Genomic DNA, 13,821 nt, shown 5'->3' on the forward strand with positions numbered 1-13,821 from the left:
AGATTGCGCCCCGTTCATGAAATGCGTTTTTACAACATTAAATAAGCAATATTCTTTATCCAAAAATAGAATCAATTAAACGACGATAATTTCAAGAATGTTTTTTATCATCGAATCAGTAGAAGAAATCATATTTGGCTACTCGTTATAAATTAAGCGTTTCGGAAAAACAGCGAGGTTTCCTAAATGAAACTTAGATGTACCTTCATTACCAAGAAATATATATTAACTAAAGAAGTTGTGAGATCGATATATCGGCGATTTCCAATAGTGAAGAATCGCGCACCATATAATATGATAGAAGCAACTTTTAATTCATGTATGAAAGCTCTGTTCTTAGATTGTCCATGTAATCAAATAAAGGCAAATATTAATATTACTTTTCGTCCTACAACTTATGATATTTCAAATTTGTTTTTGCATAAGCATAGAAATATTCAAAATATTTTATTTTATATTATTTTATTTTTGACAAAAATTATTTTCTTGCGAGTTACATTATACATTCCCAGACATATTTTATACCTCGGAGTCAATTCTTTCTTTACTATCCAAGCGAGAAATAACCTATCAATCGACGTCAAATCAATGTCTAATTGACATCAAAATCATCGATATTGCATCGTGTTGATGTTGACTCGACAATTCGAAAAGTTATTTCTCGCTAGGTATAAAACATTTATAGTTGTCAAATAATTTTCTATAATTTATTGTGAATCAAAGAAGACAAATATCTGCTCTAACAAAAATTTGCAGTATGAGAAGGAATAATTAAATTAAATAAATATTACTTAAACCGAGATAGACCGAGGAGCCCATAATTTGTAACTTGTCTTCCATACTCGTCTATTCGTTTTTTAATTTTCCTTTCAACAGCATCAACTAGTCGCTCTTCTTTTAATTTAGTTTTTACGAATACAGATATCTAAGACAAATTATTTCCATAATATCAATAACCTAAAATTTTTTCGCACTACAGTTTATAAGAGCATAAATTCTGATTAAAGATAATCAGTTGAGATATGACATGAAAAATTAAATAAAAATAAGCTCAATTTTTAAATAGCTCAGAAATGAGTGTTATTTCAGTTAGAAAAATATACCTTATTCAATTGCTCTACAGCATGTTGATGCGTAATAATGACAATTAATGTTGCAATATTGTCGGTTTGCCTGCAAAAAAGTAAAGTGATAAATATTGTTATTTAAAAAGGCAATAAGAATGAAAAAGACGCTGGTGAATAAAAATTATAAATATAACCACTATTTATATAAATATAGAGATATAATTACAAAAAAATTATTATTACGTGTTGGAGATGAACATAAATGTATTATCAATGAGATTTTGTAAAATAAAATCGCAAACTTTATCCTTTCTTGCATGCCTCGCAACGGTAAGAAGAAATATGTGAGCACGTGTATTGTTGTGTTGTAACAAAAAATTATTAATCGAATTCACCAGCAGATAATTAGAAATAACTGCAGGATTTTCACTGCAAGTTAAGTATTCTAAAAATTTTATATCATTAGGTGTTGCTGCCCATTTGTTCCATACGTCATACCAAATGGTGCTGTTCGCTGACACCAAACCATTACAATACATCCATTCTTTCCATTCCGATTGCGTTACAAAACTGCATTACCAAAAAAAATATTTCATACAAAAATTTAGCTCATTTTATGATAAAATAATTCATCTAATACAGTATTCGATGTATAGAATATAAGTATACATAATGCAACAGAAATTGTTTATATAAATATTGTGGTTGTACAACATCTTACATGCCACTTTCAGAATATAGATCTCTTGTCATTTGCATATTGGCTACTTCTCTGCATTCTTTGTTTGCAATAATACATGCCCATTTTACGGCCTCCTCTCTTAAACATTCGATGAGATCGCTTTCGTATGGTTGTGATTCGTATTTTATTCGATCCAGAACTCCACTCAATATTTTTTTCATATTTTCCTAAAAATTGGTATGTAATATAAATTTCAATCTATTGTTATATATATATATATATATATTTATAAAAGATATGTATGTGTATTTATACACGTATAAATTTATTTTAACTTTCTTTATGTACAAAACGATTCAAAATAACCTGATGTTTTTGAAATATCATATCCTTGAGCAATTTTTAAAACGATTTTTTTTTTTGCAAAATTTTGTCCGAATTTTACACGCACTGTGACTGCGAAGTATTTCACGTTTCTCTTATGATGTGTTGCACAGTCCGTGCTTGCTCGATGTGCCGGACTCACGTGTGTACAAGCAACGAATTATTTTCAATTACGTCTCAAAAACTAATCTTTGAACAAAATTTTGCTAAAAGGAAGTTTAGTTTAGAAATCGCTGAAGAATATGACATTACAAGGACATCAGATTGTATTGAAGCACCTTGTACAAATAATATTTTGATGCAATCTTTATAGAAATTTGCTATTACCTACCATTACGTTGTTAGCATCTTTAATTGAAATCAGAACAGTCATATGTTCAAAAGCTTTAAACATAGAATACCATACCACATAATTCGTTTCTCGTGACAAAAATGCAGAAATGTTCCAAAACGTAACATAATCAATTTGTTTATGTATGAAGAAGTGAAAAGCATCATCTATAATTTGAGCCCGATTAAGAACATGTATGTTGATATATTTCGTAGAATTCATGTATTGCACAAGTTTACGCCAATTTTCAGTATCGTAATTAACACGATAGTATCCTATTATAAAAAAAAGTTTTTATTATTAAAGTTTCTTGATATAGCTTATCATAAAATAATTTCTAATATCGCTTTTTGTGAAACAATTCCTATTAATTTTTTTATAAAATGCTTTGAACAATTTGTTATAAAAAACTGTAAGAGCGAATAGCGTGAGAATGTACGAATAGTCTGAGAATTTGTGTTTACGAGTGACATGCACAACTGTGCAAGTGCATGTGTCACGAGCATTAGGGTGCATAAGATTACAAAAGCAAAAAGATATCAAGATAAAACATAATAAGTGTAATGTTTTACATTTACCTATTTTTTGTAAATTGACTATAATCCAATCATCTTTATCCAATATTCCCGATAATGTTTCCAATCCTTGTGGTGCTATCCTTAACGAATTATTAAGATAAATGTCTTGAAAGTTCATGATTGATTTTGTTGTATATGTCACGAATGCTGAGAGATGTTCTGTATCCTCGCCATTATAATCAAAATTGAGGTATTCGAATATTGTCAAGTTTTTCAAATAACTGCGTGTCACGTATAGTACAGGATAATATTTTTCCGCTATCTTATCAGATATAAATCCTTTTATAAAAGATTCGCTTGAATTATCTGGATACGTACGTAAGACAATTTGCATAATGTTCCATAAATTATTTGTTTGATTATATCTGTAAAATAAAAAATTTTTATAATAATATACACTATGCGAATTTTTAGCAAAAATTTTTTGTTTGCAAAACTCAAAATTATTATTTGTACTAAAATATTAACACTTTCGCTGCCACTCACGTATTTTTACATTCATACTTCGGTATAAGTCAGGAGCTGGTCACGAAATAAAGTAACTTATTTCTACAGTGACATATTTTTTAGAATTGAAATGTTGCGCTTTAGTGAAACTGATATATGTAATATAAACGTGATCTGTTCAATTAGTAGATTCACTTAAAATTCATAGTTTGTACCAGTGACGCACTCACGGGGGGGGGGGGGGTTGGCGATTAAAGCCCCTCACAAAATTTAATTAATATACCTTATTTTTTTATTAACTTAACAGCAAAGAGTAAAAAATCTGTAGTTAAAGAAAATGCGTTTAAACATTTGTATTTTTTGTCTGTTATTAACTATAGTCACAATTTTAATAATTCAAAATTCACGCCAATATTTTTGCACACAAATAATTGTGATAGCTTTTTCAGCTATACTGCTGTTTGAACGTATAATATCTACTTTAAGATATTTATATTGTGAAAGGATTTAAATAAGTTACTTAAGAAACATCTAGCAGTTATATGTATATATATATATACAATATAGACAAATTTTCTGATTATTTAAGCAATCCAGTTAATCTAAATAATTATTTGAGAAAAACCAAGAAAACTCTCTATCAATTTATAATTATGCTACTATAAAATTAAATTGTATTTTTTATTAAATAATGTAACATTTTTACATTTTTTAGTGTGCAATATAAAATTATTCTGACTTTTGATCATACTGTTTCATTTTATGTGTGAATTTTAAACCCCTCCCCCCACCCAAAAAAATATCCTGAATGCGCCACTGGTTTGTACATTCCCCGTTTGTTCGTATACTAAATTAGCTTATATCAAATTTTTTAAGCTTTAATATTTGTTTTAATGACTATTTTGGCGAATGTAATCTAAATAACAATAATTGTCTTTTTTAATAATATCAACTTATTTTATATACAAATCGCTTTCTAAAAGTATTTTACTTTTACTATCACTTTTATTGTTCTTTTCGGTGCGATAGAATTTGGAGGATTTTATTAAAGTGTATCAAAAACCGATATACTCAACGTGGACGATTTATTGATATGCAAATTAATATAAACTGACATTAATAAATTCCAATTTAAAAACAAGGATTTGAATTATTACTATCTAGTTTTTTATAAATGTCTTACCAAAAGAAAATGGCATTACTATATTATTAGCAATATTAAACAATTTTTTTATAATACTTAACAATTTATTGCAGTATATTTTTCTATTTCCAACATGTTCTACACTTTTTTATAGATACGTCTGTCTTGGGATACAATTTTCAATTTGTGTGCGTTTTAGAAAAACGTTAATTTCTTAAATGTTAGAAATAATAATATAAAAAATTTAGTACCATTTAATAAAAGGCAGTATCTAGTAGATATATAAATAAATATTTTGAGTTTTTTACTTATTGTAAGAGATAATTTCTAAAAACTAAATGGTATGTTGGTTTTGGTAATTTTCCTTCAAAAATCAACTTTATGTTTACAGTTTTGTAGATTTAAGATAACTCGATAGGTTTGAAGCAGTTTATATTTATCCTTTTGAATTTTAGAATTTTAAATACATACATTATTTTTCATTAACATTCAATTTTTGTAATTATTATCTAGCAAAAGAGATAAAAAAATATTCCTTACTGTTTGTTATTAATATATGTGTGGATACCAGTCCAAAACACATTAGCAGTCAACTGGTGTAACATGCGCCATATATTTGATGCTGAAACAATTAAAATTATAGTGTGCTTGTCAAGTACTTTGAAATATATATTTTCTAAAAGTTTAGATAAATGTTTTGTTATAATAAAATTTATGTATGTCAGTATATTGTATTTTAAATTGTGTGTAATTTTATATTTTCTTTTATAATATTTGAAAGTTTGCATATTATTCAATAGTATTATTTAATTATCTGTACTTTAATCATTCGCAAGATTTTACTTATATTTTCCTAACTTACGTTTTACATGATCTAGAAGATAGCTAAGTGAATGCGTTTCAATTGCATTAGAAGGAGTATCATAGAGAAAAGATTCCCGTTGTGTTTCAACAATAAATAAATTCATTACGTCATAATCCGGAGGAATCTGAAAAATTTAAAATAATGAAATAAATATTTAGTCAAAAATATATAATTTAAAGCAGTGCTCGGAATTACTTCAGCTTTTCGGTCGATTCTCGCGGCACATGCCTCCTATCCTCTCCTTATCGCGCGCAACGCAACCGCTAAGGCCAGCGGCGCCGAGTGTTAGGAGTGACGCTATCCAATTAATATTGAATTTTTCTCCTTCGATCATTAAAAATTTTAAGAATTTGTTAAAAATATTTTTTTTGTTTTTAAATTTATTATGTGGAAATATTTCAATAAATTTCCACGTCACCCATGTGGTACTATTGCTATTGAGGAAAAAAATATTTTTGATCAAATTTTTTAACATTAATCGGATTGCGTCCTAACGCTCGGTGGCGATGGCTCGAGCAGCTGCAGCGCGTGCCGTAAGGAAAGGAAAGGAGGCGTGTGTCGCGAAAATCGGCTGAAAAACTGAAGTAATTCCGAGCACTGATTTAAAGCAATACAGCACAACTGATCGTTGCAAATAAACTTTTCGGCTGTTTTTTTATCATAAAATAAATTATTTATTAAATACGTATTAACAAAAGAAGATTAATGAATGCAGCGTAGTTTTCTAACACCATGTATATCAAATAGAACAAACTCTTAGTAGATTTATCTATTTAAACGTCGCAAATTGAATGGGTATGGGTTTTAGTTGTTACTTTTCATTTAAAAGCTTTGAACAATATAGAAAGTTATTGATAATCAAAATTAGCACTTCAAATAAATATTCCTCTAATTTTTCTGCCAAGAAAATGTAACAAATGTTTTCCTTTTACTTATATTAGAAAATATAATATAAAGTAAGCAAGTTAATGAAAAGTACGCAATTTCTGTTACAAATTCATAGTGTCATATGTTGTTACATGAATATCTTTATTTGATATACAGTGTTGAAAATCTAATCAATTATTTGTATCAAATTCAAGCACTACTACGAGGAATTATGTGCTCTCGGTGTCAAAAAAAAAACATACATGCATATATACTCACACATACATTATTGATTGTCATCACTTGTTTTGCAATACAGAAATAATTATTATAAACAAGTCCGAAGATATAAGAGAAGAAAACGTTCTGCACTCAACTATTCTCCGAAATGTATAGGAGTTGGATAGGGGATAATGTGTTCTCGGGACGAAGATGCAGAAAGAGAGAGAGGCACATTCCTCTCCCGTTTACTTTAATGTTTATCTGTTAACAATAAGAGTTCTTTCTATTAAATATAGATGGTATTATAAAATTACGCTTTATTTCTGTAAACTTTTTTCGTTAATAACTTTTTAATAAATATGTGTGATGACTAAAACTTTTTTCTTGTTACTCAGAACATGTGACCTTGGTAACATGTCAAGGCCAAGACGACTGGATCTGATCGTGCAAATCTAAATATTTACCAAATGTAGTATACTAATAATAAGAATTTAAAACCTGATTCAAGATAAACGTTGCAAGAAATGTAAGAAAACCTCTTTTTGACCACAGCAACACATCATTATACCAAAGAGATACTATTTGATGTGTTATAAAGCGTGCCACTTTCAATTTATGCCCAACGGGATCTGATTTTTCGTCATAAATAATATCAACTTCTCTGAAAAATGATTTCAAATATGAAAAGTTTATCGGCTATGTTTGCCGTAATTAAACAATTTAATAAGTCATGATATTGTAGTTATAACAAATTATTACAAAGCTACGCAAGAATTTTTTATAATTAATTTAAAAAAAATGTATTTAATATTTTTTTGCTAAATCTCATAATAAATGAAAATAATATGATTTTTGACAAATTTTATTTATTATGCATTTTTATTAAATATTGCAATTTATTTTGCTCATGAAGCGATGTAATATTAACTGTTTACTTATAAAGTCATATACAGACTTCTTTTCAAAAAGCTGGAAAAGAGAAATTATGTACATTTTACATAAATAATTTCACGAAGAGAAGAACATTAGAATTTGGAAGACAAGAAATTTGATAAATTTTCGATGAAATGATTGATGTAATGAAAGATTCTATTGCAGTCACCTTATTTGTGTAACTTAAAACACAGTTATTTTACATGTTTTTAAAACTAAAACTAAATTAAGTTCTGATTTGTCGTAAAGAATGATTGTTTCAAATTTTAGGTGTACTTCCGAATGACCCCACCCGCCAATCGACCTGAAATTTTACACATAAATTCTATTTGATGTTAGGAATAAAATGCGCGTGGTTCCAACTTAGTAAAATAAAAAAAAAATTGAAAGAAATATTTTTTTTTTATATAAGACAGCACTTGTCGACTAAAATTGGCTCTATATGATATATACTACATATATATAATATAGATCGTAGTTCTATTCAATGTTTGGAATCCAAAACCCCGGGCGATAGAGGATAGACCTTGTCTCGCGTGAAAAGTTGCAAACCCACTTATCGCGCAAAGCAAAGTCTACCTCTCGGTGCTTCGGATTTTTCACATTGAATAGAACTACTATCTATATTATATATATTATTAGAAAATATATACTATAAAAATATGTAATATAATATATTATATATATTATCAAACTGTCAGAATAATCGAGATAACCATCAGCGTCGCGGAAAAGCGTCTAACAGTACGCTTCGAGACTTTCGAAATTTTCGATACATTCGAATATCGACCTTTTATGCCTTTATTTAAAGTGGTTATGATATAGTATATGTTGTATATATCATATAAAATCAATTTTAGTCGATAAATGCTGACTTATATTGAAAGAAAAATTTGTTTTTAATTTTTTTTTTTATTTTCCGAAGTTAGGATCATTTTATTTGAGCGCATTTTATTCCTTACATCGAATAGAATTTGTGTAAAATTTTAAGTTGATCGGGGGGTAGGGTCATTCGGAAGTGGTATATCCCAAATTTTGAACTAAACTAAAAATAATGATCTCTTCTTAATGTGACGCAAGTAAAAATCTATCGATTTTAACTGTTTTCTAGTTTATATATTGACATAAAAATATATAATTTATATCTATTAGTTTCAAAATTAAATTATTCGATAATTTTATATTTTTTATTTAATAATTATTTTTGATCAATTTATTTTAGTTTTGAATATTACCTGTGTAAAATTAGTCCCCATGTCTCAGTGGTATTGTGTTGATTATCCCATAATGCAACATAGTCTATTTTTGTAAATTTGTCTATACTGTTTTCACATTTCAAAAAGTATAGTACTTGTTGGGCAATACATTTCGCTAAATATAAATAACCTGTAATGTTTTTTCTACTCCAAAATGTAACGTTTGCAACCGAAGTATGACTGTTAGTGAATGAAGTTATTACAACCTTTATATGTTTGATAAATATTGAAGGTGATTTCTCAAAATGTGTCCACATCATGTCACGTTTGTCATCATCTTCTGTCGTTTGTACAGGCATATTTGATAAGGCTGTGTAATTTTTATGATGCTTGATAGAAATTTTATAGGTGGCATTAAATGCTATCTTGTCCCAGCATGGGAATAGTTGTTGAGCAGTCATTACATCAACACCTGTCGCATTTAATCTATCATATTTTAACAATATGATAAATATAAAATTTTCAATATAATTATACTCAAGGATCGATTAAAGATAAACTATAAAGAATAGACTAGAAATGTTGGATTTCATTAAAATTGAATCATACTTTATAACACTGTACCGATTGTTACAAATGTACCAATTTAACATATGTTTCTACATCTTAGGATCAACAAATTTGAAATGCAGTGTTGAATTCATTTGAGTTCTATTATGTCTATTTTAAGTAATACGCAATTCTCAGAATGTCATCTGGTTTATAAATGTTTTTAATAAATATTTTTTGAAAAGGATATTAGCAAAAATAGTCTTTATAGTATAATTTTGTTTCAAATATTTTTTTACTCACATATTATCCGGAGTTTTATTAGAGTATGAAAATGCAGAGATGTATTTCTTGTCATTATTTATGTGACGCATATATGCCATTATTAAAGTGTATCTTCCAGGTGACAAAAATTTTGGTAATTTTGGCGTATTGGTAAAATCAATCGTAAGCATGCTCCGTTCATAAATAAATGAATAATTTGGAATATAAATTTTTTCATTTTGGAGGTCTTTATACAAATCAATTTTAAATATAGCGAAGGTCACTGGATGCATAGATATATTTTCCGTTTGACGATCAATATATATAGTTATATTACATTCGCCAATAATGTCATTTGTTTTGTAACTAAATCTTATTTTGGCATCATAATGCAATGGTGTTATAACTGGTGTTAAATCCGATAAATGGTAATGAACAGCAGTGTTATTTTCGGGATCGATAGCAGTGCAAAGTGCTATTGTAACGATTAACATTACTTCGCTATTTGTTAAAAGCTTTCGGAATATCATATTTAGTGTTCTTTACATAAAAAGGTTCTGAAAAAATGTTTGTTGGCAATGAAACATATACATTTGCAACACATAGTTCTTAATTTTAATATAACAGAAAAAAGTATATAAAAACGATTACAGTAACTTACACTAAAAAATACAGAAAAACAATGATATTATACAATGAGAGCAAAGTGTGATAATTTGAACAATAATTGTACGATATTATAATTATAGTTACGGTACTTAATTTCAAAGGAATTGTTAATATAATGTTAGCAATGATAATTTTATACGTATAGTATATTGCCAAAGATATAACCAATCATATATTGTAATTAGAACATTTAGAAAAATATGGTAGACACCAAAAAACATTACTGATTATGGTTACTGCTATTATTCTTTTCTTTTAGTGTAAGATATAATGAAAGAAACGTGAAAAATTCTGATAGTATTTGGAAAGATAGTAATATTGTTTGTATATATATGAATAATTTCATAGAATATTATCAAAACATGTTAAATACTTAAACACATTAAAATATATTGAATATTTAAAAATGCTTTTTGCAATACAAGAATATAAAAAAAGATGAAATTATAACTTAAAGTAATTCGATAACTTAAAGTAATTCGCTAGTAATCCGAGAAACATTAAAATGTTAAAATATTATATTTCTAATCAATTATAATGTACATTCTCGAAAACATGTAAGCAAGCTGCGAACGCACACATACACAGTTAATTATTTGCATTTTGTAACAATGATAATTAATCATTACACATGAAAAGACTTATGTTGTACAAAAAAAAAAAATGAAAGAGTAAAAAACAAAGTTAGTGATACAGTTACTTATACAGAAAGAGATTTAAGAAAATAAAGTTGTATTTATCATGCTTTATAAATTTTTCTATAGTTTGAATTAGAAATACTTAGTTTCTTGTCACTTACTTACGTATATTAAAATTGTCAATTAGAATGTTGCGTAAAAATGCACAATTTTGTAAGAATAATACAATTAACGTCACTTTATAAGCAAATCTGAATGCAAAAGGTATATAAATCAAACTGTGATTCTATTTGCCCGAGAAGTCGCCGAATACTGAGAAGCACACTCGTAACTGATATAATATATATGTTATGTCTCGCAAACAGTTGCTAACAGGTCACCCAACAGGAAAACACTTTATTAGTCTACTATAGAGGAACGCGGAAATTAAGATACATAATCAGTTAAATATACATTTAAAAACCAAAATTGTATAGTTTTTAGTTGCTGACAAACAAAATTGTTAAATAATATTTATAAATTTATAAAAAATATTAATTTTGCGTGAAAAATTGTATTAAGTTATTATGCAGTCAGAAATTTAAGATTGTAAATCTAATGATATAAATTTGTGCAATACACAACAATAAAGTGTGAGAGATTTACTAAACTGAAAATAAATAGTTGAATTTTAATGTATTATAATATTAATATTTTACATTAATAGTTTTCACGTTTTACGGAAGCAATAAAACTATTATTTATAAGAAAAAAATTAAAAATGCAAGAAACAATTTTCCCCCCCAATCATAAATATGTAATGATTGCTATCGTATCTGTTAAAAATTTCTGTTAGATATCAAAATAACTATTATATTTAAATCTAAGATATTAAATTAAAATGTTTAATTTAGGGAAGTAATCAACAATTTGAATTTTATCTGTTTATTAAAAATGTATCGTAATTATTTTTTATTACTGACATGGCGGTATTATTTAGAAAACTAAATATAATAAAAAGAACCAATACAATAGAAATGTGTAAAAATGTATTTTGTGTTATTATATTGAAATTATAAAAACGTACAATTGTTATAAAATTGCAAATTTACAAAAACATTTCAAAATTATTTATTATTATTAAGTGCTCAGACAGATTTGTAGCATTTTTTTATAATGTACACTACCGCTCATTAATTTTAATACACTCCAGATTTGTTGATTTCTCTGTAAAGAATGAACGTGATACGTATATTTTGCACAGAAATGAGTCCACCTGCTGTTAAAAACACTTTCAGCACTCACATGCATCGTATTTAAATATTATTTATATAAAAATTTTTGGAAACTGTAGTTTTCAAAGAAACGAAATTAACAGCCGGATAATGTCAGATCCCTGGAAATAAACAAAATACGTGGGCAAGGTTACGAGGTTCTCGTAGTGATCAGATACACGCCCAATGCTGTTTTGAAACCCATTTATCAACACATACACAGTGAAAGGGCTCCGGTGTTCGCCTTGTACTGTGATATTGTGAAAACTTGTGAAAATGTGTAAAGTGGTCTCGTAAATGGCTCCCAAGAAGGAGTTATCAATCGAAAAGCGATCTGCCATAGTCGCTTTGAGAAATGCAGGACAGTTTGCGTGAAATTGCTCGCCTGGAGAAGGTTTCTCTTGGTGGTGTGCAGTGTACCCTCAAAAGATTTGGGTGGTGTATTGAAATTAATGAGCGGTAGTGTATATTTTAATTACTTAATTATTACATACTTTTTTTATACTAGATATATAGGTAATAAAATTGATTTCCTCTATCAAATAAACTGAATTGATTTTGTTCCGCTTATTCGTTTCCAATAATCATCCTATACAATACAAAGATAAAATATTCACTTTTAAAATTTTTTTATAAATTATGAGATACAATAAAAGTAATTTTGAAAATCCCCAAAATAATTAATTTCTAATTAATACACAAAGTCTATTCAAATCATTTTCTAATGAAAGTATATGATATTTAATCATTACCTGCACATTGATTTAATATAAAGTAGAGGAAAGCAGAATAAGAATAAAAGAAAAATTAAATAATCGTTTTTTTATCTGTAATAAAACATTTATAAAAACATAAATTTTTGTTAATGTTTTAAAATTTTTTTATTATTTGTGTTATTGCGTTTTTGGTTCTCAAACTGTAAACTTCTAAATTGTTTGCCGTTTAAAATAAAAATTTTATTTTTGTATGAACATTACATTACGCAATATTAATAACAAATAATAATACCAAATATACATATACATATATATTTAAACTAATTATTACAAGAAGAAATTAAACTTTAGTGTAAACTTAGCATTATACCAAAACATTGCTGCCTGTTTAGTGATTGTGTACAAATGTGTGGCAAGGTTCGTTATTGCTCATTTGTCTTGCGTGATTAAACGGAAAACTAAAAACCAGCAAATTAAAAACATGAATTGACCAAATCATGTTTATTGCAAAAGATATCGTCAGAGATGTGCTCCATAATTTGTTTACTACCGCTCCATCTGTCTAGTCCGTCGAATTTCTCTTTCTTTTAGATAAGGGCTCGGAATTATTTCATCTTTTCGGCCGATTCTTGTGGTATACGCCTCCTTCTCTTTCCTTACCTCGCGCGCGGCAGCCGCATGGGCCAGCGCCGCCGAACGTTAGGAGCGGCGCTATAAAGATAGGAAAGGAGGTGTATACCACGAGAATCGGCCGAAAAGATGAAATAATTCCGAGACCTGTTTTAAATGATCTCGAATTTGTCGATTTCTTGAATTGCTATAGATGTTGCAGGACTGCTACGGATTGTTTAAGACTGCCTCGATCTACTTAAAACAGTGTAAGATTGCGCCCCGTGCATGAAATGCGTTTTTACAACATTAAATAAGCAATATTCTTCATCCAAAAATACAACCAGTTAAACGACAATAATTTCAAGAAAGTTTTTTATCATCGAATCAGTAGAAGAAATCATATT

The 13,821-nt window shown here is 27.8% G+C and overlaps 1 protein-coding gene across 3 annotated transcripts; it reads right to left on the reverse strand.

The window, feature by feature from the left end:
• Window positions 1-338: 338 nt before the first annotated feature.
• LOC105679426 (thyrotropin-releasing hormone-degrading ectoenzyme-like) lies at window positions 339-13,689 on the reverse strand. 3 transcript variants are annotated; one of them, XM_067360380.1, is made up of 12 exons: window positions 11,002-13,689; window positions 9,569-10,086; window positions 8,756-9,202; window positions 7,086-7,248; window positions 5,496-5,622; window positions 5,174-5,255; window positions 3,043-3,407; window positions 2,465-2,739; window positions 1,789-1,976; window positions 1,311-1,637; window positions 1,104-1,173; window positions 339-925 (listed from the first exon to the last, which is right to left on the reverse strand). In XM_067360380.1, the coding sequence occupies exons 2-12, from the start codon at window positions 10,057-10,059 to the stop codon at window positions 788-790; spliced, it is 2,673 nt and encodes an 890-aa protein (XP_067216481.1). In that variant the 5' UTR covers window positions 10,060-10,086; window positions 11,002-13,689; the 3' UTR covers window positions 339-787. The 3 variants fall into 3 exon arrangements, with proteins under 3 accessions (XP_067216481.1, XP_067216482.1, XP_067216480.1); XM_067360381.1 differs by having other exon boundaries at window positions 10,998-13,689; XM_067360379.1 differs by having other exon boundaries at window positions 9,569-13,689.
• Window positions 13,690-13,821: the final 132 nt, after the last annotated feature.

Source organism: Linepithema humile, chromosome 8 (assembly GCF_040581485.1).
Source record: "Linepithema humile isolate Giens D197 chromosome 8, Lhum_UNIL_v1.0, whole genome shotgun sequence".
NCBI lineage: Eukaryota > Metazoa > Arthropoda > Insecta > Hymenoptera > Formicidae > Linepithema > Linepithema humile.

Bases quoted from the DNA above. Each gene is read 5' to 3' on its own strand.
- LOC105679426 (XM_067360380.1), bottom strand. From the start codon at position 10,059: ATGATATTCCGAAAGCTTTTAACAAATAGCGAAGTAATGTTAATCGTT. The intron at 9,203-9,568 runs GTGAGTAAAAAA...AAAATATGATAG, and splicing joins AATAAAACTCCGGATAATAT to ATTAAATGCGACAGGTGTTG. The intron at 3,408-5,173 runs GTAAGGAATATT...TTTATTTTACAG, and splicing joins ACATATATTAATAACAAACA to ATATAATCAAACAAATAATT.